This window comes from Salvelinus namaycush, chromosome 7 (genome assembly GCF_016432855.1).
Source record: "Salvelinus namaycush isolate Seneca chromosome 7, SaNama_1.0, whole genome shotgun sequence".
Classification (NCBI taxonomy): domain Eukaryota; kingdom Metazoa; phylum Chordata; class Actinopteri; order Salmoniformes; family Salmonidae; genus Salvelinus; species Salvelinus namaycush.
This window is the reverse complement of record NC_052313.1, coordinates 25,028,145-25,055,069: the sequence shown is the minus strand read 5'-3', so window position 1 is coordinate 25,055,069 and position 26,925 is coordinate 25,028,145. Positions and strand designations below refer to the sequence as shown.

The 26,925-nt window shown below is 44.0% G+C and overlaps 1 protein-coding gene across 2 annotated transcripts in view; it reads left to right on the top strand.

Annotated features, from left to right (window-relative positions):
• Positions 1–10,776: 10,776 nt before the first annotated feature.
• LOC120051137 (SWI/SNF-related matrix-associated actin-dependent regulator of chromatin subfamily D member 3) overlaps positions 10,777–26,925 on the top strand; it is a 29,650-nt gene continuing 13,501 nt past the window's right edge. The window contains exons 1-4 of one of the 2 annotated variants that reach the window (XM_038997832.1): positions 10,777–11,142; positions 23,249–23,439; positions 25,152–25,241; positions 26,764–26,806. In XM_038997832.1, the coding sequence (XP_038853760.1) occupies positions 11,065–11,142; positions 23,249–23,439; positions 25,152–25,241; positions 26,764–26,806 (402 nt within the window). In that variant the 5' untranslated portion in view covers positions 10,777–11,064. The remainder of the gene's footprint in view (positions 11,143–23,248; positions 23,440–25,151; positions 25,242–26,763; positions 26,807–26,925) is intronic. The other variant, XM_038997833.1, reaches the window with a different exon arrangement.

The window sequence follows — 26,925 nt, the reverse complement described above, 5'->3', positions numbered from 1 at the left end:
GGAGACTCTGGAGCGGCATCTGAGGCAGCGTTTTCCACCACCATCAACAAAATGATGGAATTTCTTGTGGAAGAATGGTGTCGCATCCCTCTAATAGAGTTCCAGACACTTGTAGAATCTATGCCAAGCTGCATTGAAGCTGTTCTGGCTCGTGGTGGCCCAACGTCCTATTAAGACGTTTTATGTTGGTGTTTCCTTTATTTTGGCGGTTACCTGTATGTGTGAGATATAAGGCACTTTCACTTGGTCTTCCAGCAAAACACTGTGGACTAGATTTGTTGTGCGAATGTAGGCTAGTGGTGGCATTTGTCTTATTCATCATTTGTCCTCTTTTGCTACAAATCAAGTCAGTTAGAGAGTGATTCAGTTTACAGCTTTATAATTCAATATCCAAACTCGTTGTGCATTATTACTAGCAACTGCTGTGGTTGTACTGAAGTTTTCCATCCAATACATTTTGGTGATATACAGTACCAGTCAAAAGTTTGGACACACCTACTCATTCAAGTTTTTTTTTTTTTGTTGCTTTTTTCTACATTGTAGAATAATAGTGAAGACATCAACACTATGAAATAACACATGGAATCATGTAGGGACTAAATAAGTGTTAAACAAATCAGATTCTTCAAAGTAGCCACCCTTTGCCTTGGTGACAGCTTTGCACGCTCTTGGCATTCTCTCAACCAGCTTCATGAGGTAGTCATCTGGAATGCATTTCAATTAACAGGTGTGCTGAACAATTAATCCACCCGGACTATTTACATTGACCCCCTCCCCCCCTGTTTTTACACTGCTGCTAATCGCTGTTTATCTATGCATAGTCACTTTACAAATTACTTCGACTAACCTGTACCCCCGCACATTGACTCAGTACCGGTACCCCCTGTATATAGCCTCCTATTGTTATGTACATTTATTGTGTTACTTTTTTATTCATTTTTTTTTAACCTTAGTTTATTTATTAAATATTTTATTAACTCCATTTCTTGAATTGCATTGTTGGTTAGGGGCTTGTAAGTAAGCATTTCACGGTAAGGTCTACACCTGTTGTATATTCGGCGCATGTGACAAATAAAATGTGATTTGATTTGATAGCCCTATTTGGTAAAAGACTGAGTCCTTATTATGGCAAGAACAGCTCAAATAAGCAAAGAGAAACGACAGTCCATCATTACTTTAAGACATGAAGTTCAGTCAATGTGGAAAATTTCAAGAACTTTCAAAGTTTCTTCAGGTGCAGTTACAAAAACCATCAAGCGCTATGATGAAACTGGCTCTTATGAGGACCGCCACAGGAAAGGAAGACCCAGAGTTACCTCTGCTGCAGGGGATAAGTTCATTAGAGTTACCAGCCTCAGAAATTGCAGCCCAAATAAATGCCTCACAGATTTCATGTAACAGACACATCTCAACATCAACTGCTCAGAGGAGACTGTGTGAATCAGACCTTCATGGTCGAATTTCAGCAAAGAAACCACTACTAAAGGACACCAATAAGAAGAAGAGACTTGCTTGGGCCAAGAAACACGAGCAATGGACATTAGATCGGTGGAAATCTGTCCTTTGGTCTGATTTGAGATTTTTGGTTTCAACCGCCGTGTCTTTGGGAGACGCAGAGTAGATGAACGGATGATCTCTGCATGTGTGGTTCCCACCGTGAAGCATGGAGGAGGTGTGATGGTGTCGGATGCTTTGCTGGTGACACTGTCAGTGATTTATTTAGACTTCAAGGCACACTTAACCAACATGGCTACCACAGCATTCTGCAGCGATAAGCCATCCCGTCTGGTTTGCGCTTAGTGGGACTATAATTTATTTTTCAACAGGACAATGACCCAACCCACCTCCAGGCTGTGTAAGGGCTATTTGACCAAGAAGGAGAGTGATGGAGTGCTGCATCCGATGACGTGTCCTCCACAATCACTCGACCTCAAATCAATTGAGATGAGTTGGACTGCAGAAAAGAAAGAAAAGCAGCCAACAAGTGCTCAGCATATGTGGGAACTGCTTCAAGATTGTTGGAAAAGCATTCCAGGTGAAGCTGGTTGAGAGAATGCCAAAAGGTTGCAAAGCTGTCATCAAGGCAAATGGTGGCTACTTTGAAGTATCTCAAATATAAAATATATTTTGATTTGTTTAACACTTTTTTGGTTACTACATGATTCCATATGTGTTATTTCATAGTTTTGATGTCTTCACTAGTATTCTACAATGAAGAAAATAGTACAAATATAGTAAAACCCTTGAATTAGTAGGTGTGTCCAAACTTTTGACTGGTACTGTATATGCACGGCATTTTATTCTCCCTTGTGCTTAGATTCCATCCAGACAAAGAAAAACAATGGATTTCCATGCTATAACCCTGTTGGAATGTGTGGCTTCTGCACTGTCCCACGTGCAGTGTTAGCATTTCACCTTGCAATGTGGGGCGTTACTGTGGCTCTGCCGAAACAACATTTTCATTGGAAAACGGGTTGCAACTGCTTATGTAGCTTACAAGTGTAAGGGAGAAAACCTTACCTCAAGGCAGTAACAAAGCACCAACTTCGTAAAGATGGAGTAAGCTTGGTTTCAGTGTTGTTGTCTATGTACATAAGAGGTGTGGCACATGTCACTTTAGAGGGGTGAGGCATGACCCTTTAGCCCTGAAGGTCAGCATCAGCCATTGGTACAGACCAGTGATCAGATCTTTTTTTCCATCTACAAAGTGGTTAAGGCCAGGGCTGTGAGTAAGGTAAACTGATCCTAGATCTGTAGTTAGGGTCAGCCTCTACCTCAAGCCCTGAGAGGGAGTCAGACGGTCTACCCTGCTGCATTCAAGTCTGCAGGGAAAGAAAAAGTACCATTTGAAAAATCTGCCCTTTTTTCACAAGAGACACTTAAAGGATGGCTGAACAGTAATAGAACCCCTCTACATCTACCTCTCTCCTTTCTTCCCCCCTTGCCCTCCTTCCTTCCCTTTCTTTCCATCCCTCTTTGTTCTCTTGAATCTAGCATACCAGTAGATAGATGACCCATCACCCCAACAAGTGAGAGATGTAGGATAAACGTTTTGTTCGAGGGCCCATAGTTTTATTTTTGCTCATGAGGCATGATTTGGCTTCACAGCAGAACTTCTTGAGAGCGTGGCTTATACTGTACCTGAATATAAGCACGGTATTGGTCATATCATGACCCACTTTCTGTCGTTGTGTTCAAGGCATTTCAAATTCAGCAATGTCTTTGAAGTCTTTGAAACTATGCCCTAAGTTAAAACGTTGACAAATTTGTACTGCTCTTCCCAATTATTTGTTAACCCTATTGAATGGGCCTTGGCTTTTGTGTTTAGGATTACTTGCAGGGAGATCTGGACAATGACCACTTCCTTATTTGGCTGGCAAGAAATGCCCTGGCCGTATGAAAGAAGGGCCAAGCTTTTGTTACCCAGGAAACGAACTACAGTATTGGCTTGGTAGACTTGGGCTCGATAGGAAAGGCTAAACTCACTGAAAGTTTGAAAGTGCAGAAATGACATGCTAGAATAGTGCGCGAGTCGTACAATACAGTAGGGAGACTGTAGCTTGCTCCTATGCTGTATGTGGCATGACAACAAACAATAGAGTTGGCTACAGCACTTCCAGCATGGGGACGTGGCTGAGGAGACTGTGGCTTGGGAAGGCTGTGACTGTGGTACAGGACTGTGGTCAAAGAAGACAGGGCTGGACATACAGTTAAATGTATGTATTTAGTTGTAGTCTAGTTTCAGTAGACTGGCTATACACCAGCAACACCAGTCACACAAAAAAAGAGATGCAATTTCGACCTTTTAGTTCAAAATTACTATATTTATCTAACCTAATTACAGATGGCAAAGACCCAGCTTTGCCAGAATATTACATATATGTGTTCTTAATCACTACTATCCTACCATAAGTGTTTATTTAGAAATGTTCAACTGGATGTTTTAACGTACTTCTGTCTTTAAATGCTAGCAGGCCGTGCTGTGTAGTGAAGGCACATGGAGCAGTGGTGTGATGCAGGAAAGGCTCGGGTGACCGTGTGTCTGAGACAGCCTGTCTGGGTTCACCAAGGCTGACCCATTTAAATGCAAACACTCAATACTGCACCAGCACCATGGCCCCAAGAGCCGTGCATCCATAAAGAGTGTGCACCCAGACAGCGTGCAGTGCAGCCAAGTTGCAAATGAAAACCATCCAAATATGGCCATCAGCAGCTGTATGGATTGATGTTGGCAGTAGGGGTGATTTTGTCGTTTGGTTGATGGGTGTCATCACTTTTCTATGGCCTACCTGCGCAGACGGAAGCAGTTTCAGTACATTACTTTTTTGATGTAATTTTCCATACTGTCAGACTGACATGTTGAACAACACACTAGGTTTTCTACTGAACAAAAATATAAACGCAACATGCAACAATTTCAATGATTTTACTGAGTTACAGTTACTAAGGCAATCAGTCAATTGAAATAAATTAATTGGGCCCTAATCTATAGATTTCACATGACTGGGCAGAGGCGCAGCCAATCAGAATGAGTTTTTCCCCACAAAAGGGCTTTATTACAGATAGAAATACTCCTCAGTTTCATCAGCTGTCCGGGTGGCTGGTCTCAGACAGGTGAACCCGGATGTGGAAGTCCTGGGCTGGCGTGGTTACACGTGGTTTGCGGTTGTGAGGCGGGTTGGACGTACTGCCAAATTCTCTAAAACGACGTTGGAGTCGAGTCGGCTTATGGTAGAGAAATGAACATTAAATTCTCTGGCAACAGCTCTGGTGGACATTCCTGCAGTCAGCATGCCAATTGCACGCTCCCTCAACTTGTGGCATTGTGTTATCTTGGCTAAGGATAAATGTTCACTAACAGGGATGTAAACAAATTTGTGCACACAGTTTGAAAGAAATAAGATTATTGTGCCTATGGAAAAAATCTGGAATATTTATTTCAGCTCATGAAACATGGGACCAACACTTTACATGTTGCATTTATTTTTTGTTCAGTGTACAACATTTAATGAGCATCATTAGGTCTCAAGCGCATGCAGCATTAGATCTGGATTGGGGAACCACTGCCAGTCCTGTCTGCCCCTTTGTTTCCAGTTCACTTCACCCACTTCCCCCTCCAATGTCCCATTTTGGCATGGTGAATTATCCCAGATACTTTAATCATAGAATCAATCAGTTGCTTTGGTATAACTTCCACTGCTGTTGTTTCTCTTGAGACTCCCTATCTTGGACTGGGAACAGTCTGATGAAAGTCCTCCTTATGCACATGGTCTGCGGCCAAATGGCACACTATTCCCTACATAGTGCACTACTTTTGACCACGCCCTATGGGAATAGGGTTCTATATGGGACACAGCCCTGGCCTCATTCTGTTTGCCCTCTCTTCCATCCTGCCTGGGCAGAGTGGTGCTGAAGGATCTAGGCTAGATAGCTGTATGCAAACTAGGTTAGAGTAGAGGGGGAGGAGAGGCTTTCTGTACCAAGAGGAGAGGGTTGCCAGTGCATATTCGGAATATCCTGTCCCAATGCTATTTTTCTTAGATGAGACGCCTGGCTGGTTCATGTACATTCATGATGGCTGACTGTCTGTGATTCTGCGTTTCACTGTGGATTAGTGTAGTGTATTGGGTGACCCAGCAGCACAGCACAGGGCGGCTCTGAGGTCCTGTAGGGGAGGGGTGGGAGGCCCGGTTACTGGATTTCTGAACTGTAGCCTTAGTAACCACAGTAGCTAGCTATGTTTCCTGCTATAGCTACCGTGTCTCTCCGCTATGGGACTTACTGTTGACACAAAGCTTGTCAGAAAACTGCCCATTTTATTTGGCCTAATACCGGCAGATACAGTATGTGTTTTTGCTCAACACCCAACTCAAGTTTTGGTATGTTAAGGCTTGTACTAGTCTACATTGGCACTAAACTAGCATCTACTGTAACAGTTAAAGTAAATCGACTACAATATTTCCACCATGTCCCAGTTTCTCATTGGCTGCAGGTTGAGTTGCTACCTGTAATGGAAAGGTAGGAAAAGTGGTTGCTATGGCGACGGCAAACAGGAAATGCCCTCGGGTAATGTCCAGAAGCCTTCCTGCAGTGTGTCGATTGTTGTCGCCCGCCTAAGGCTGCAGTGCTGGGAAACTCCGCTCATTGTGAGGCTGTGGACGGAGTCTCCATCCACTCTCACAATGCTCCCTTTCAGTGCGAGGGGAGCGGTGAAGGGGCTTCTGCCAAGCAGCTCAACCGTAAATGCTCCCTGGATAAAGATGCTTTGTCCCAAACAACTCCTGCTGCAACCCAAGGTCTTATTCTAAACTAGTCTCAAATCTGTAATAGCCCAGGTCAGGTGCTGAAACCACTCCTGGAATGATGATTAGCTGGACTTTTATACTGGTATCAATGCATGCAGTCATCCACCTGTTAAGAATATTTGTCGTATGCTTAATCTGCATTTCTGGCATCAAGTTTTTTCCTAATGGAGTTTGATAATATCTACTGTATTCTATTACTATCCTATTGCTAACCTATGACTACTTCATGCTAATATACTGAAGAAAAATATAAACGCAACATGTGTTGGTCCCATGTTTCATGAAGTGAAATACGTACCAAAAAATGTATTGATACGTGTTTATGTCTGTAATAAATCCCTTTTGTGGAGAAAAACAAATTCTGATTGGCTGGGCCTGGCTCCTCACATGACTGTGACCCTGCCCAGTCATGTGAAATCCATAAATTAGGGCCTAATGAATTTATTTCAATTGACTGATTTCCTTACATGAACTGGAAATCATTGAAATTGTTGCATTTATATTTTTCATCAGTATATGTAATATCCTGTTACTATGCAAGTGTTTTCTGTGTCGCTTGAATTCCTGTCTCTACCGGTCTGACTATTTCAAATGTGTGCCCCAGAGAAATCTTTCCTGGAATTTTTTCCCTCCTTAATCCAGAGTTCTTAGTAAAGGTGCAGCTCCTTGTGCTTTTGTATTCCTTCCTTTGATGGTGGGGCCCAAAAGCCTATAGAGAGCTGCGGTCCTGGAGCTCAGCCCCTCAACCAGCTTCAGCAGGGGTTTGTTTGCTCTCACACTGAAGAAAGAAAGAGAATGGGCCCGACAGGAGGGAATCCCGTCTTTATTGCATTCCCCCGCACGCACCCCAACTGTGACAATAACGTGGAGGAGTTTGTGTGTAGTGTGTACTCTAACGTTGTGCGTGTGTGTGTGTGTGTGTGTGTGTGTGTGTGTATATATATTATATATATATGGTATAAGCATGTGAAGGGGGCACCATACTGTACTGTAAAACGAAACCGCGTCAGTACTTTCTGGAATACCTATTATGTTCCCCCTATCCCCCCTCGCTCTCTCTGAGTCCTTTCTCTCTTTCATTCGTTCGCTCATTCTCCTTTCTCTCTCTCTTCTCATTCCTGCGTCTCTCTAATGAATACTTGGAGAATGTAGACAAAGCGGGTGTATTGAGAGACTGGCTGTGGCCAAACTGTGTATGGATTTTCCCTTTTCTTTGCTAAGTCTATTGTTACACTGCTGCACCACCACTTTTAGCAGCGATGTCAAATAAAATAAAAAGTCGGTATCCAGCGATTTGTTATGGGCGTCTCGGGAATCGCGTTAGTTTATGGTTACATACTGGAAGGCATGATTACTTTTGTAGTTATGAATCGGTTATGATAGATTTAAAACAATGTCATTCTAGCCCATTACATTTGTATTATTTATCCACGTTTTTATTGAATTATATAGCCTGTTGCATATGTTCTATGTTTTGATTGGGATTTTTACAATGTCATTGATGACCACTGACTTCAATTTAACCTCGAGTGGAAATTTAGCAGTAGAACTAATGACGATGCTTTGATGAAACTGTACTGCAGTATGCTCAACATACACTGCTGTGTGCTCAGTGTCTCTCCCTAGTGGTCACACGAGAATAGTGTATGTCTGCCCATTCAGACACTGTAGGAATGAATGAATAAAAGAGCGATCTGTGATTCAATTTAAATTAATTTAAAAGTAAAAAAAATTATATATATATATCCCCTTTAAATGGCAAAAAGGAGATTGTGGAAATAAATTATTCATAACTGGGTGTAGTATATTTCCACATATTCCTATAGCACACTGCATCACACAGTCTGTGAGGGAGGGGTCCTTTTCATTCAAGCAGACTCATTATAGTCCCCTCCTAGACAGGGGTGTCTGCTCATATAGCAGCAGTATGTGCCCCCTCTACTGGCCATTATAGTACTACTACTGCTCCCAGCAAGCGATTACCCCCTGTTAGCCCCCCTCTCCCCTGTGCTACAGAATGGGTCATGGCCGTTTGGTGAAACTGGTTGGCCTATTGGTGAGGGAGACTGCGGGGATCCAGCAAGGGGTACTTCTGCGCACAAACCGTCCGTGCCGCTTCCTGAACGGTTGGATCCCTTTGTTGTCTTTTGACGCCCACGTGCCATTTGCTGGAGAAACAAGGACAACGTTTATCTCTGACTCTGTTTGTTTTAAGGTGATTTGTTTGGTGCTTGCTTGACTGTACACCAGAGCAGATGTATGTTATATAATACATCATTTTATACATATATATTTTTTTTTATTATTCTATGCATAAAAGAGATGCACAATTTAACTAACATAATCATTCACTACATCTTTTACGGGCCTGATGGATGGAGTCAACCATTAAACCCCAAGATCTATGATGCTTTGCAGCACAGCTACTCTAGAGCACAACGTCAGGAGGCATTTCACTCATCTCAACAGTAGGTGTCGCCACCTATAAGGGAAAGCCCGAAGGGCACAATTAAAAGAGGGATGAGGAGGACAGAGCACGCTGCTCAATAGATGGATTGCAATTATTGAAAGACTCAAACACCAGTCAATAACTGTGGAATTATAATTTGGCATCATTAGCTGACCTATCCTAGGATTCTGTATGCTTTTATTTGGAACATGGTTGTCTGTTGCTGACTGTTTCTGACATAATGACCATGCAGACATCTTTCTCAGTTTCCTCCTGCTAGTTAAATGATGAATGGTGCTGGGTGCCACTGCTCCCTCCGATAGGGGTCAGAGCCACTCTAGGAAGGTCACAGGTTGAGACCTCTGACCTAGGCGTTTACAGGCCCACATAACAGCTGGCCCTTTACTACAATAACTGAACCGCACTGCTGTCACTTGTTGAAGACCGGCTCCCTCACTTGCCAGACCGCTGAAGTCCAAGCTCCGAGTATGGAGGGGTGGGGACTAGATGCCCCTTAATACAGACAGTACTCCCCTCCCCCAGTGCTGTCCCATCTCCTCTGCCATTTCAGTAGAAAACACTTGCATCAAATCCATTTTGCAGGAGACTGACGACAGAGAGCATTAGGGTAAACTATTTGTCAAAAATGTTTTCTGCTGTCAGGTTTGTGATCTGTTTGAATTAGGGATTTGATGGAACTGTTTGAATCCTTCACTCTGGGGCATCTGGTTTTAAACCTTTTATTCATTCAAGTGGTTGATATGGTTCCCTCCTCCTATCTGTAACCCACCACTGCCACTACCATTTCTCACCTTGGCCACAGATCACAGAGCTGCTGGTGATAATGGTAACAACTGGCATGTGTCATAAGCCGATGCCCTTTGATCCTGTCCCACTTCACACCCCTTTGTCATTCAAATCAACTCATGAATATTTCAACCCCCGGTTTGTTGGATGGAGGGAAGGAGGGAGGAGAAAGAGGGGGGGGAGGAGAAGTCTGTGAGTCAGAAATATGACCTGCGGCTATGTCTGCAACCCAGACAGGGCTCTCTCTTCACTTTTTAGTAACCCGACCATGAGACAGACTGACAAAGGCTCCGGGGTGAAGTTTCCCCTAGGTACAGAGCTAGGATCAGCTTCCCCTCCCCCAATCCTAACCTTAACCATTAGTGGGGAAATGCAAAACCTGACCCAGGATCACTGTCTAGGGCCCACTTCATCCTATATCTAACAAAGGGAAGAGGGGAGAGAACCCCTGGACCTTTCTGAATGCCCCTCGGACAAAGCCAGGCTAAAGCCAGATATGGTTTTTGTCCCAAATGGCAACCTATTCCCTACGTAGTCCACCACCTTTGAGTGCACTATAGGGAATAGGGTGCCATTTTGGGACACAGACATTGAAAGACAGGAAGTGAAGGTGTTCTGGAGGAGGTCCTTTCCCATTGTGAAGTGGGCTTTGGAGGCAGAACGGATATTAGCAGGCTCATTAGACATGGTGGTGCACACAGCTGTGTCCAACCAGGAACTGTTCTTTGTTTTTGGATACAGAGTCTGAATCTTTTCCTCACTGACCAATGATCGTGCTATAGGCTGTGTTACCATGATAGTCTATCTATATCACGATATTGTGTATAGATGGCAGATGGCTTTTCCGCTACATTTGTGATCCTGTTACTTGAGAGGCAACAGGGTACAAACAGTCGGACACATAGGTTGTAGTGATTTAGCTTTGACACTGTCTGTGTGCCCTAGGTTTGTAATATACAGTGTGTCCCATTTAAGAGCCACTTGTCCTTTTTTGAGAATCAGTTGTGCTGAGGGGTTGACCGTGGCCTCTGGGCTCGTCGCTAGGGGGTGGGAATGGCTAACTGAAGATAACCTCCCCAGTCCCTGTTCTCAAACAGCCAGGCACACAGCATGCCGTTATCTACCAATGGAATGCAACAGCTGTGGCGGGGGGCCGGCGGGGTGGGCCGGCTCAAACCCCCCTGCCGGGGCCCCCACTCCCCCTCTTCGCCGGGCTCCTGCTCCTGAAAGGCAGCTCAACTAAAAAGTGTTCTGCGAGACAGTGAGAGAGCCTCGGCAGGGCAGGGCTGCACGGCAAAAACACAGAGGTTGAGAGGGTTAAGAGAGAGCGAAGGAGAGAGAGAGGGGGAGAGAGCTGGAAAAGAGCACAAAGAGGAGGAAAGTGGAGCAAGGGAGGGGATTTGAACGCCCGGGTGAAGGGGAAGAGAGGCAGAGGGAGAGGGAAAGACAAAAGAAAGAGAGGGAGACGTAGTAGGAGCAGGGGGAAGCGAGGGGACGGAGCAAATGGCCACGGAGGAGACGGCAGGGGGAGCGCGCAAAGCCACCAAGAGCAAACTGTTTGAGTTCCTGGTCCATGGAGTGGTGAGTAGCCTAGTAGCGCTGTCTCTCATTGAGAGCGAGAGAACCAGACCCTGGCGTGTGTTATGTGTGACTACTCAAGCATGTTTGTGTGTGTGAGAGAGAGCGTCGGCACAGAGCAGAGGCGGTCTGTGTGAGAGCGAGAGAGCTGGGAAAGCCGTCCGACGTGAAGGTTATTTCCAGTCCCCCTGAATCCCACACTCTTTTCCTTTTTGAAGACGGGAGGGAAGGAGAGAGAGAGGGAGCAGAGGGTCACAGGCATTTGTAATACAAAAAGAGAGAGAGAGAGAGAAGGAAAGAAGAGAGCGAGGGGCTAGTAGCAGCCAACCCCCTGGCTACCAGAGCACACTGAGCATGCTTGGAGTCAAAGGCAGCCAGTGAGTGGGGGAAGCGACCAGCTCATTCAAAACAGTCTCAGAGCAGTCGTAAGATAAGCACGTTGCTATGATCATTTGAACATATATGGTCATGTGGCTTAGGTTTGAATGAATGTTTTTGGAGCTTGCTTCAGTGGGGATAACAAATGCTTGAAATGCAGGAAGTTGAGCTTATTTAATCTTACTTAAAATAAATCGTAGTGAGTGAATTTCACATGGTTGGGGGAAAGGCATAAGGTTAGTCACTGCTGTCACAACATATGGAGTATTAACTGACCTGGGAATACCATTGTGACTTGTTTTGGTAACAAAATGATGATAAGCAGAATGCTGTGATTGTGGAGTTGTTATGAATGTGTGTTTTGTTTAGACTGACATAGCTAAAACCCAAAGACATCAGGCTGTCATAGAGATTGTTCCTTATCGAGTCCCAGAAGTGGGCATCTATGTCTTTGCAAATCCTTACCCATCTATTACAAGTTATAAGGCCTATGACTAAATCGAAATGATATCAATTGTATTGGACATTTAAAGGCATGCTCCGGTACTTTGGTGACTAAGAAAGTCTTTTTTAAACCTCCCGGATGTGTCAATGTGTAGTTCATACATGGATAATCGATGAGCGGAATTACTGCCTTACCTCAATTAGCCACGAAATCCCTAGTTTGAAAGCGACTGTTTTCTTGAACCCGTGCCACGCCACTTCAAACAAGGGATTTCGTGGATAATTGAGGTAAGACAGTAATTCTGCTCATAGATCATGCGTGTATGAACTACACATTGACACATCCAGCCCAAAGCGGGAGGTTTAAAAAAGACTTGAGGTTATCCAATAGGTTTCCAGGGCCCCAGAGTTTTTCCTGATCTGGTAATAGGCTAATCTAACCAACTCCGGACCCTAATTGTAGCGTATGACATAGTAATAAGGCAGCTAGCTGTATATGGGCTATGATGGAACCAGATACTTTTTTGTAATCAGGTCAAATGGTTTAAAAAACTCCTGGAAAAACTCCTGGCCCTATGGAGGATGAAAACATTAAAACCCTTTACACGACAAAGAGACAAAAACTGCGATTGAACAAAAACGAACAGGGCTGAGCTCGCTGTATGCAGGGTTGCATCATGTAGGCCTCTGTATCTGTAATTAAAAAAGATACTCATACAGTATGTCACCACTATTGTGTTGATGATTGGTTCATTCCAGTCAGTCATTTTGGATTCAAAAGGCCTAGGTAGCCTAGCCACCCGAAGTGTGAATATCGACCACATTTGATCACATTTTCTCAGAACACAAGTAAATAGGGCTATTTTAGGCTACAAATACATAGCTTAGGCTATAAAAACATGACGTTACTTTTCCCCCGGCCCAGATGGGATCAGAACACATAGGCTTCTCTAGGCTACCTGCAGCTGTGGTTGTTATCAGTAGGCTACAGTTGATCAGACTGAAGCACAGACTAATTGTACACGTTGACATATCATGAGGCGATTTCTTTTTGTTGTTGTTGGTGATGGCGGGCATGAGCTTCCATATAAAACAGCTTGTCATGGTAAATTCACTTATACCCACATTTTCAGTCACAATTTGCATGATATTGAAGCCTAAAATAATTCTTAAAAATGAAGCCTGGTTTGTTGTAAGGTAGGCCTACTGTACTTTTTTTGTTTGTATGAGAGGGTTAATCGTTCATTTTTGATTGTCTAACGTTACTTGATGAAGACATGCTCTTATAGCAGCTCTGTGCTTTTGTCTTGAAGCTAAAATGAAAAAGTGTAGCCTACAGAGCAGAAAATCAAACCTTTAATTGTCTGGGCCACAGGAGGCTGATGGGAGAACGGCACATAACAATGTCTGGAACCGAGCGAATGGAATGGTATCAAACACATGTGTAACGATACTATTCCATTTAATCCGTTCCAGCCATTACTATGAGGCCGTCCTCCCCAATTAAGGTGCCACCTGCCGCCTGTGGTCCGCACATAAAATCGGCAAAAAAAGAAACTGTCAACTGTGTTTATTTTCAGCAAACTTAACATGTGTAAATATTTGTATGAACATAACAAGATTCAACAACTGAGACATAAACTGAACAAGTTTACTAACAGGAATTGAATAATGTGTCCCTGAACAAAGGTGGGGTCAAAATGAAAAGTAACAGTCAGTATCTGGTGTGGCCACCACCTGCATTAAGTACTGCAGTGCATCGCCTCCTCATGGACTGCACCAGATTTACCAGTTCTTGCTGTGAGATGTTACCCCACTCTTCCACCAAGGCACCTGCAAGTTCCCAGACATTTCTGGGGGGAATGGCCCTAGCCCTCACCCTCCGATCCAACAGGTCCCAGACGTGCTCAATGGGATTAAGATCCGGGCTCTTCGCTGGCTATGGCAGAACACTGACATTCCTGTCTTGCAGGAAATCATGCACAGAACGAGCAGCATGGCTAGTGGCATTGTCATGCTGGAGGGTCATGTCAGGATGAACCTGCAGGAAGGGTACCACATGAGAGAGGAGGATGTCTTCACTGTAACACACAGCGTTGAGATTTCCTGCAATGACAACAAGCTCAGTCCAATGATGCTGTGACACACCGCCCCAGACCATGACGGACCCTCCACCTCCAAATCGATCCCACTCCAGAGTACAGGCCTTGGTGTAACTCTCATTCCTTCGACGATAAATGAGAATCCGACCATCACCCCTGGTGAGACAAAACCGCGACTCGTCAGTGAAGAGCACTTTTTTCCAGTCCTCTCTGGTCCAACGTTTGTGCCCATAGGCGACGTTGTCTTTGGCATCTCACAGTACGAACGTTGCAATTTATTGCCCTGGCCACATCTACAGTCCTCATGCCTCCTTGCAGAATGCCCAAGGCATGTTCACGCAGATGAGCAGGGACCCTGGGCATCTTTCTTTTGGTGTTTTTCAGAGTCAGTAGAAAGGCCTCTTTAGTGTCCTAAGTTTTCATAACTGTGACCTCTTTCTCCACTCTACTTCTCAGACTCTCCTTCATATATTGTAGTGGGAATAGGGCAAGTGTACAGTACCTTGCCCGGGTTATGTTGAGGCTTTTTAGGGGCTGTATAAGGTTCAGCCCAGCATAGACTTAGGGAAACAATGAGCAGAGGCGGTGGATGAGCCAGATGACTATCCTCTCAACAGACCAATTAACCTTGATGAGTCTCTCTCTCGCACTACTCCAGGCCAAATATTTCCCCTGCTTATTTTCCTTCATACCTGCCTCTTCTCTCAATAGATTTGAAGGAGTGGAATCGTCTTGATTATCATATTCACTGCAATGCCGGCGAGTTACGAGACCCCGGCTCACTGTGAAGACTGCCGAGTAGGGAAATATTTTGACGTACGGGCAGGAATCTTTCAAGTTTGTTCGTTTGTGGGGAGCCGTGACGCTTTACTTTCTGTTTCACTCCCACGATGCGTCCCGAATGGGAACCGATTCCCTATAGGCTATAGTCCAATAGGGCTCAGGTCAAAAGTAGTGCACTATAAAGGGAAAAAGGTGCCATTTGAGACTCATCCCGATGAACATTTACCACAGTTAGGTAAAGACAACACTACCCTCTCTCCGGAGATAGAACATCTGAAAGGCCAGCCACATTCCTTCAGAAACAGACACATACACTGTTGCACGGATGTGGAGCTGTGAAGGTCGTGGTGTTCCAGCCTCCGGCAGGAATGTGTACGTGTGTGCGTGTGTGTGTGTGTGTTTCAGTCAGTGGGGGGAGAGGTCTCTTGGAGATGGTCTTGGAGGCCTGGTGGGTAGGCGGCCCTGAGAACCGGAGCCTCTCTCTCTCTCCTCCTCCTCCTGTACATGTTTAGATGTGGAGGTCACAGAGGGCCTTTGTCTGTGGGGGGATACAGGCCCTGCAGCGCTCTGCGTGGGAGACATGGATAAGCCCAAGAGTGTGTGTGTGTATGTGTGTGTGACTGCTATCGTGAACTTTGCCCTGCCCTCCTAGAAGATTCTATTACTGAGCTTCTCCACCATCGCGGTGTGCTGTGGGTCAGATGAAATGCCTCAGTGGCTTTTCCTCACCCCGAGATTTTACTCCTAGGAATCATCCACAGTGCAGTCCATTGAATCACATTTTTAGCTCTGTGGGTTAACTTCACTATGGCCTCTCCAAATCCAATCACCTCTCCTACAGAGACCATCCCCTGTCTCAGATATCCGTCCACATGGCATATTAGATTGCTGCCTGGCTGGCTGGCAGAGTTGCGGGGGAGTGAATTCAGTGTATCAGATATGGGGTGCTGTTGGCATGGATTTGTTGGGAATTTATTTGGGGGGGGACAATACTAAAGAGGAGGACCACTCAATAGGGCACATCCAGTTATCCAATTGGGCACGTCCTCCTTTAGACTTCAGAGGAACCCAGTTAGTTGACCCATTATTTGCCCACTATAACAGCATTACCACTCCTTCAATCAAGTCTCTCTGGCACACTCCAGCCCAGACAGGAAGTGGACAGTGGGGAAGGAGAAGCGCCAGGGTCCTCTTGTCAAGGTAACCGGAGAGAGACCAGCCAGCAGCACCCAGAACCCCACAGAGCTGTTTAAAGTTATGGAGAAAACTCACCAGACCGATTGTCGGTCTGTATAGTAGGGGGGGCATTCGTTCGCTGTTTATTCGCTTGCGGTGTGTTATAGAGACCGGATGTCATTTTTTCCCGTTATCTACATGTACAATCGGTTTGCGCTCAGTTTGCATATTGCGGCCGGTACTGTGTTCGGAGGTGCTAAGTACTCTCGGCCGGCAGCAGCTCAACAATCCTACCGGTCTGTCCATGCCGAGCTACTCTCTGTCTCTCTCTGCCCAGGCCCCAGAGAAACCACACATCTGCTTCTCCCTCCCTACCTGGCTCCAGCCCCCAGGCTGCAGAGTGACAGCAGCACCTGTGTGACTGGGACTGGGAGAGGACATGGACTCCATTGCACCACAGCCTCTCTCCGCCTCACTGACTGGCTGGCCTCCGTTATTTTAGTACTTATTAGGATCCCCAATTAGCTGCTGCCGAGGCAGCGGCTACTCTTCCTGCGGTCCAAACAGGAAACAACATAACAAATAAAATACATAAATATACATACATAGCACTATATTTACATTACAAATGAGCAATTCAGCAGATGCTCCCATCCAGAGCCACCCACTGCTAGTGCATTAATCTTAAGATAGCCAGGCGCGAAAACCACATACAGTATCACTGTCGTATCCCAACCACGTATCACAAACATAATACAATACCAAATGCATAAACATTTATGTGTGTCTCTTCACAGTCTCAGTTGTGCCGTAAGGTGTTCTTTTATCTGTTTTTTAAATCTGGTTTTATTGCTAGCTCGAATTACGTGGGGTGGCAGAGAGTTCCATTTAGTCATGGCTCTGTTTAATACTGTTTCTCAGCCTCTGTTCTGAAATTGGGGACTGTGAAGAGACCTCTGGTTGCATGTCTTGTGTGATACCCATGAGCGTCCAAACAGATAGTACGGTACCTTCAACGCCTCATTCAAAGACCAATATTGATGCAGTCAATCTCTTCTCAACTTTGAGCCAGGAGAGATAGACATGCATGTCATTGACATTCTCCCTCCGTGTACATTTTAAAGGGCACTAGGTCATATGAAATTTAAAGCCACAGTCACACACTATTGTCACACACTATGGCATGGCTGTGGCTATTGGTGTTATTTGAGCACTTTGAGCGTAGAATATATTTTAAAAATTGTACAGACCCTGTTTGCCCATTGCCATTTGTTCCTCAAGTTACGCTGGTCATAAAATGGCCGTTTTTGCGATTGTTTTCCCATGTGGGCCTGCTGTTATTATGGTTGCAAATGGCACCATAATCCATAATATAGTGCACTACTTTTAACCAAAGCACTATGGGCCCTGGTTAAAAGTAGTGCACTATAAAGGGAATATGGTGCAATTTGGGATGCGTTCTGTTAATGTTTAAAGAGCATGTTTGGTCATCTAGTGAACTCTCTGACAGGGACATCTGCAGCCCCAGGGTGGAAATAGGGGTGACCCACTATGCAGAAACTGGTTAAATCAACATTGTTTCACCGTAAGTTGTCAACATATTGTGACGTGGAATCTACGTGGAAAATACTTTTAGATTTGAAAAAAGTCATCAAGGCAAACTGTTGTCTTGAGGAAGAACGTTATATAGACTATAAGAAAAAACTATGGGCTGGGCAGCACCTCCTACTGGAGAATGTATCTATCTACAGCTACCATTTTGTCTCCCGTTCAGATTTTTAACCAAGTCCTGCTTAGCTATGATATTTGTCACTGATTATTAGTGCTATTGTGAGAATGATTGTGGAGAGATCTCCACTTAAAAACGAAATACATTCACTGTTGCTATTGAAGTCATTCTAATGGGTGTGTTTAACAGAGCAAATGAAATGTGACCATACTCTATAAGTCATATATCGTCAATGATACTATTTAGGCCTATATAGCATTTGCAAAGTCAACAACAGTTATTGTTTCAATTCAACCCAACATTTTAACTAAAAATAGATAATACTATAGGCCTAGGGTTTCAAGCTCTGGTTGATTTCAAATGTAATGATATTTAGTGATACTGAACTCAAATCAAACTTTATTTGAAGTGCATTTAAAGTTTGTTTTGATTTAGTCCTATTCTTTAACTTCAATTTTTGGTTGGGATGGAGACGTGAATCCAACATATCAATTATTCATTTTTAGACAAACTTGAATTAATGCCAGTGGCACAGATGGATCTATCTAAGTGGAATATAAATCTCCTTCAAATGTTAATATTTGGTTGCGTTGACAAACGAAAAACCATTCAATAATCACTTTTGAAATACAATAAATAGCCTCGTCGACAAGTAAAAAAAAACATGATTCATGTCTCCAACTCAGCCAAACATACGTGTAGTTTATCATATAAGCGTGCATGTTCAAGATAGCGTGCATAGGTCGTCGCAGGTCTGTGGAGATCTTCACAACTGCTGTAATGATCTGTGCAGATTCCTAAACGGCATTGATCACTTGCATCATGTACTTTGAATGTAATCCAAACTGCATCCGGGTCATTCCGTTCTGCTGTTAGATGACGCACAGTGATAACACATTCATCTGTTGTGTAAACAAACAAAATATCGGACGTGGTCTTTCCATTGGAATTTGGTTGTGCTTTTAGATGGTTTGAAAGCATCGTGAAAACACATTGGGAATTCAACAAACTTCTGGCTGTCTTTTTGAGTGGGTGAATATAGGCTGTAACCTCATGGATCAACGTCTCAACCAAATATTACCCAGTTATCCACGTTGCATTGACATGGTGTGCCCAGTGGGAACCCGAGGTCACAGTAGTGACGCAAACGTCTCCGTCTGCTCCCAACGTCTCCCACAACTCTATTTCACACAGCCACTCAGCCAAATACGTGGAGTAGTAAACTGATATTGTTATGAGTGCTGTTGATGGTTCATAGTGTTTGGGGTGCGCTTGTTCAGATGTCAGTACGTGTCTTTGTTTGATTTTGATAGTCGATATGTATACAGTGTATTAGCTTTTCTCCCATTACCCACCAACTGGGATTATCTTGCTTTCGCGACAGTTTAGTCGATTGAAAAGCTGCTCTCTTTCGCCTACAGGGGAATGAGAAATGTCAAAAGCACTAGTTTAATAAAGCATGGGTGATAATAATAATAATCCCAGAGATTTTGTTTGGCAGTACACCGCTAGTCGTGTGTGGCCTGTTACTGTGTTCTGGCTGTTATTGTTCCCAGGAGAACTAGGAAGGTGGTGGTCACATTGTCACTCAGTGTCCTACTCTGCGAGGTGCCATATTTCACAGCCACCAGGGCACCATACTGCAGAGCCGCTTGAAGAGTTTCATTCCAAAATGCTATATATCCATTTTCAGAAACGTTGGGTAAATTTAAGCTTTTGCTTTTAAAAGAACTTTGAAAAAGATTGGAGTGTTTTTTTTCTCACCATCTAATCATGGCATGGGGTTGTTCAATGACTGACATGTATTTGTTTGAAATCTATCACTTGATGGTTTCGTTTTAAAGAGACAAATAATGTTTTGATGCAAAACACTGTATATCCGCCTCACTCTCAGAGAAGTAGTACTGCTAGGTTTTACACAGTCAAATGTACATTTGAACTGTACAAATGGTACATTTGTGACATCAATATTTGTCAAAAGTGTTTCAAAAATGAATCAATACAGTAATATGAGACCTGTCACATGTATGTCAAATATTTACATTTTACTATTAGGTGCTTTTATCCAAAGCTATTTACAGTTAGTGCATTCATCTTAAGATAGCTAGGTGAGACAACAACATATCACAGTAAAATATACAGGATACAAACATTATATAGCGTTTTGCAACAAACCCTATATTAATACACATTTAGAAATATACAAATAAAAAAATCGGTGAATAGTAATATTTTACACACACATGAAGGTACCCATACGCAATAATTTCTGATGAAAAAACACAAATATGAAAAATTGGTGGATATAGCTTTTTGGAACAAATCTTCACTATCTGACTGATAATAGGACTAGGGCTACGGTTCCAAATAGCATCCTATTGGCAATATAATGGACTACTTTTAACCAGGGCTCTTAAGGCTCTGGTTAAAAGTAATGCACTATATAGGGAATAGGGCACCATATGGGATGCAGCCTCGGAGGCTTTTAAATTCTCCTACCAAGACCACTTCGATACGAAGGTGTAAAGGTGATTGTTTGCCAAATCACAAGGGCTCCTCTCATCTCTTTGTTATGAATAAGAGGTGGCTATTGAAGGAGTCTGGACAGGAGGTGTATGTGAGAATAGGTTACAGGGTTGGGTAGGTTACTTTATAAATGTAATCCATTACAGTTACTAGTTACCTGTCCAAAATTGTAATCAGTAACGTAACTTTTTTCCCAACTCGGTAACGTAATCTGATTACATTCAGTTACTTTTAGATTACTTTCCCCTTAAAAGGCATTAGAATAATACAAAAATGTATGTTACCAATTAACCACAAAAATCTATGTTAAAGTTTACATAGCTGGCCAGATATGGATGTTAAATTTTACTTTATGGGTTGGTTATGGAGGCTTCTTCTAACCCATAGCTTTCTACTACATACAATAATACGATTAAATTCTATCGTTACATTAAAAACCAAAGTCTATCAGGATTCCAGTCATTCCAATAAATGTTATACCCCTTGATCTTCAAGAATAGGACTTGGAAATATGGAAGTATAGATTAGCCAAATTGTTTAACCTGAGCATGACCCCAAAACTAAGGACTTATTAGCCAGCCCTACTCTGTTGTTTATGATTTTGTTGTCATGGAGGACTGTTTGTGATTTCGAGTTGAAAAAGAAATGCTGCTCTCATTGAATGGCATGCTTTGTGCACTACTGAAAAGTGCTTTTACATGTGAAAAATGAATGCCATATGCTGCATTTGCTATAGGACTATTGTTTACCTTTTTGTTGGTGACACTTTGATATCTTGATTATATGCAGCTGTTTAAAGGGGAAATCCCTCTGTTTTGGTAAAAAGCTGAGGGATGGGCCTGGAGAAATGTAACCACTCTCAGATTAATATACAGAGCTATGGATGCAAGGACTGACCAACCATGATATCAAAAGTATTGTTTAAACCATGTTATGAGGCTATAAGGTGTTTGTTTACATTTTCAATGTTTACAAACATTGGAGAAAAACAAGCTTATATTTTGGATTCTCATGGAGTGTGGCAGTTGAACTAAGCTCATGAGGCATTTATAAATTATTTTCTTCAAGATGTGAATATATATATATATCATTCCAAAAATGGATGTAGCAACTACAGATAGACTTAAAGGGGCAATCAAAAGTGTGCGAGTTTGAGCATGTGTCCATTAGGCCTATGGATAAAAATGTTTTATCAGCATGAATTAGATTGAGCAATAAAAGCCCCACTTTTATTCCATAGGCTGCGATCCCCACTGTGCAGCGGTTGATAGGCAGCTTAAACTTCTTGAATTCAACCATTATTAATGTTCAAATACACATTTAGATTTGTGAACAGCCATCCACAACAACCACAATCCGTAAAGCGCAAATAGCTAAATGAGAGAGCAGCAGTGTGATTCACATCAATGCGCTATGTAGATATCAATAATAAGTGATATCCGTATCGCCGTAGGCTACACCACTGCTGTCATCCTTACCTCCAAGCATTTATTCAAGTTGGATCGTCTTTGGATGCCGACAGCAGTCGTACCATTGGAAGATATAGCTTGGACTGTAGCCTACAAAAGCCTATTCCTCCTCTTTTCCCGCGATCCATCAAACCCATGTGGTGTGTGATCATAGTGGTCTCTGACTTGTGGTCAGACTCGCTCAGGTGGAACAAACTTAAACTTGCGCCTTTTTTCAATGCTGATTTGAATGTCATTGAGAAAACAGAGATGGTTCAAAGATCTTTTTTCGCAAAGCTCCTTTCTGAATTTAAAAGTAATCCTCGAAGTAATCATCTAGTATCTATAATCTGATTACAACATTTTTGCTGGTAACGTAATGGATTACAGTGACCGTTTTTTGTAATCCCTTACATGTAACAGATTACATGTAATCCGTTACTCCCCAACCCTGATAGGTTATTAGCCTCACTCAAAGAATGCAGTGAAATAACCAATGTGACACATTTCCTCCTTGTGGAATGATTATTATAATACAATATTAACCACACAGAAAAGCAAAATCAGTTATTAGAATTGGCATACATTGTCCTCTTTAAATGATGTAGTGTTTCCTTTGTAGTTTTGTTGGCTTTACCACAGTCTCAAATGGCATGTCAACAATTTTAGGGAAATACCGTATTAGGAAATGTAGTGATTGATTTTCTAATCTCATGGAGCGTTGATGTCGTAACAAAACCGAGATAGAACCACGTTTCTTTGTATTTTCTCCCATGCTTGTTGCACAGAACTCTCCTCTCTTCGGGTAGCTATTTGGGTTCTCTCCTCTCATTGGGTAGCTCTTTGGGATCTCTTTTCTTATTGGGCAGCTCTTTGGGTTACATAGTTAGCTGAGGCATCGAGCAGAGCCTTTTTCCTGGGACAACAGCTGTTGCCATGGGACAGATAGACAGCCTGACCAACAGACAGACGGCCACAGGTGTTGGTCCACCCAGCTGTTCCCAGGACTCACAAGGTTGCCAGGCAGGCCTCTCTCTGCTAATGGGGGCCCGGGCATCAGACACAACAGCACACACACTGCTAGATTGTTAGCCGTTTGGACAATTGGCTTCAGTCTAATGTCCCAGCAGGTGTGTGTGTGTGTTAGGGAACACTGTTGGCCCTTTCTTCAGGATATGTTTTGAGTGTTCTTTCTATCACCAAGAATTAGAGATGAGAGAGTGAAAAAGGAATCAACACACATTAATACAATGATACTTGATTTCATTCATTCAATGTCTTATTAACGGAATCACTGGAGTAAATTGCGCCTGGGCTAGGAAATGAACCAGGGGTTTCCACTCCTGGTCCTGGAACCCTAACCCTGGAAGGCATCAGTATGTGCAGGCTTTTGTTCCAGCCCTTCATTAAAACACCTGATACAGTCCAAGCATATGAATGTACACTACTTACTGAACCGTGATGTCTGTGTATTTGATCTGTGCAGTAACTAACCCTTGTGTCTCCCCATCGCCTCTCCGTAGCGTCCTGGAATGCCGTCTGGAGCGAGGATGCCCCACCAGGGTGCTCCCATGGGCCCCCCCGGACCCCCGTTCGGTGGGAGCCCCGCGGTGCGGCCCGGCCTGCCCGCCCCGGTCATGGAGCCCAGCCGCAAGAGACCTGCCCCCTCCCAGCAGGTCCAGCAGCAGCAGAACGTCCAGAACCGGGCCAGAAAGTGAGTCACACGGCCAGGATCCATCCAAGATCCACCCCCCGTCCCCTGTCAACCACTGCATGGCTCTGTGTCTGTGGTTTGTCCTCTAGCCATGGTTTTTTCCCATGCCTCTGGTCATGTTTCTGTGTGTAATATCTGCAATTCACCACCTGCATCTATCAGACTGAGTGTTTGTCACTCACGTCGTGCTGTGAGTATCTCTGTGTGGGCTCCCCCTTCTGCTTGCTTTGGTACTGCAACCACTACTGTATCTGACACTGCTCACCCCTTCGTCTACATTGAGCGGTTGAGTTTAGCCAAATGTACGACCGCTGTCTTCAGTCTGTTTTGTGGTCTGTTAGCTGTTAGCTGTCATGGTATATTTTTGTCTACCATCTACACTCCTGAGAATGAGAGCTGACCTGGGCTCTGGGATGTAAATGTGTCGTCTCCCCCTTAACAAATCAGTCTATCCCATGAACAACCACAGAGTGTGTTGTGCTTCACATCTAGACCAACATTTATAACTCGTGAGTAATTTGTGCGGGAGGTGATTTAGCCAGGTATGGTTACTAGAGAGTCGATCAATATGCACTCTTCTCTCTGCAGTGCAATTGATCCACTCACAATTAAGCAGCCTTGTCAAACAAGGGCCAGGGAAATGATGTCCTGTGTCCCCCCCCCCCCCCCCCCCCCCCCCCACACACACACCTACATGGCTCCCTCCCTGTGGCAGGCCTTGCCTGATCGATGGCCCAGGGTGACCCAGTGGGTGACACTCTCTCTGGGAAAGCGTATGCTTGTCCTCTGGCAGTCGACGGCCTCCTCCCCAGTCGACTGCCCAGCAGAGCACAGCCACCTGCGTTTGCAGTGTCATTGAGACCATATGGCTATTGCCTAGACCCACGTGAGCTTGCCGTGTGGAGCCAGAACTTTCCTACTCACACAAACCTGCCAGTGCTTCGAAAAATAGGCCATATTCAAATGTAAATGTACATAGATGCTAGAAATAGTTTTGTGTAATTGCAGTGGAGTCAAATATCAGTTTTAATGTGATACTTTTTTGCAGTATATACATTAGACAATAGGCTGGGTGTTTTGGCTGAGAGTTATAGGACAGTCCATATTGAGTCGTAAACCAGTTTCAGGTGCAGCTACAGCACCACAGATATTCAACTCTACAGAGAAAACCCACTGCCTACATAGAAGCATTCAGATATGCCCAGTTTGCCCACAAGCTACTTTCATCAATACTACCTGGATCCAGAACCATAGACGGGACGTTTTCTCTGCTTATCTTGTCACTTTTCCTCTGTGTGCTACTCTGTGTCTTTGTCCCAGTGTGTTTATTAGCAGTGTGTCTGCCTGTTATTAGTGTGTCTTTTAAACACTGAAACACTGAAGTGAGTGAAGCATGATTCCCCATGGTCCAATGAGAACCTTCCTTGCTGGACAAGCGTCCAATGAGACGCCCAGATCCATTGATTAACCCAGGATCCACTATGTCCTCCTCTCTCACTGTGTGTGTGCATGCACACAGATGCACCCCCACACTGCTGCCTGTACATACTACCGAAACACTTGCACCTATACTAACGCACCCATTCACATACATGCACACACGACCACCGAGTGTGTCCTTCAGAACAGACATCCTGCTTGCTGCAACCAGTGTGTTGCCATACCAACCAACCTCTCTAATCGGACCACCTTCAAATCCCATCAACCCTTAGGAAGCCAGTGGGATTCCCTGGAGCCAATGAGATGCCAGCGAGGCAGATGGACATGAGAGATGCCCAATCAGATCCAACGCTCGGATCAAAGTAGGAGTATATTCTGCTGCATGTCCGTTTTTTTCCACACGTTTTTTCTCGCCCCCCTGCCCTCTCCCCTGACCCCCGACCCTAGCACTTCCTAGTGTAGGCACGGTCACCCCACCCCCACATGTAACCCCAAACAAACCCCTGTGTTTGTCTACCCCATGAGGAAAGCTTAAACAGGTGTGCATAACGGTATATCAGAATGTGCTGATGCATGCTGTAGATTGAAGCATGGCATGATGGGAACAAATTATACTGTCTCTAGGAATGTCAGCTGAACACCAAAGGATGTCCTAACCTCTCCTATCAACTACACCTTTTTCTGTTTTGCCAAGATGTGCTCGCTAGACTGATTCCCAGTTTAAGACCCTCAGATCCCTTTGAAATGTAACCCAGACCCCGATATTGCTCTGTGTTTGACTATTTGACTAATTATTTTGCCCTACGCCGTTAAAATATTTCTGAATGAGAATCAGGTCCCTGCTGGTATACCAATGTCTAATACAGTTTGACAGCACTGCCATATCCTCACACTATATCTATCCCAAACCGTTATATTATACATGTCTGTCTCTGTCCTGTGGTGTACTAAACGCTTCCAAAATGTCTTCCCTTGGACCCGAACCAGATATGCTGAGAAGCTTGAGAGAGTACAAAACCATGACACTGTATACTATTTCAAACGTGTTCTCTCAAATCAGTGTCCGGGCCCAATATTAACAATGCACGACTGTTTCGGGGATAAACGATTTGTAAAAATAAATAAATAATTAAATAACAAAAGCATTTAAGCCAAAGTTCACTGAGGAGGCACAGATTGCAGCTGCAGACGCTACCAAGACAGCCAAGTAGAGTCTGAAGGCATCTAAACCAAACCAGCACACCTCATTTGCCTTAGCGGGGACCCATGATAAGTAACCCGTCAGGTGTCGTAACAATGTTGTCCAAGACAGGAAATGGAAATATCTCTCCATACATTTTCAATACTTTTTCATACCCAAAGAATTTGACAGGTCTGTGAGCTGCTGAAAGGTAATAGGCAACTGTTTTTTTTTTTTCTCACCGGAAAGAAGAAAGCCGGGTTCGGAAGCATTGTCATTGGTGGTCACATAGCAAATTGGGCTCCGGAGTGGGCCACAGTTGGCATAGGAGCCAAAACTCACTAACGAACATACACACCATCTATCAATGAGGAGAAGTCTAGACTCATTGAAGTCATGAGAGGTTAGTGCATGAGGTGTTTGATGTGCCACTTTGAATGCCACTGGTGCCTGCTCCCCAGGTGTGCATACCGTACGCCTGCCTCCGCTGGATCCCCCCCGAAAACACATACACACATCCGCATTGCGTACACTCACACACGCATGCACACACATGCGCACACACACACACACACACAGCTGGGACACTGGGGTGCTGGATGTGGCCCAGGATTTTAGCAGATGGCCTGGGCGCTACACTATCAGTCACCATAGTAACATGCTCTCGTTTTCTTTCTTCTCTCCGTCTTTCTCTCCCTCTGTAGCGCCAAGAGAAGGAAAATGGCAGACAAGATTCTTCCACAGAGGGTGAGATTGCATATATTTTGCTCCCCCCCCCCCGTTACCCGAGTGTTTGTGTGTGCGGTTATCGATTCTCTGTTGAATAGGAAAAAAATCGTGTGTGTTTTGATCTCAGGGCTTGAAGG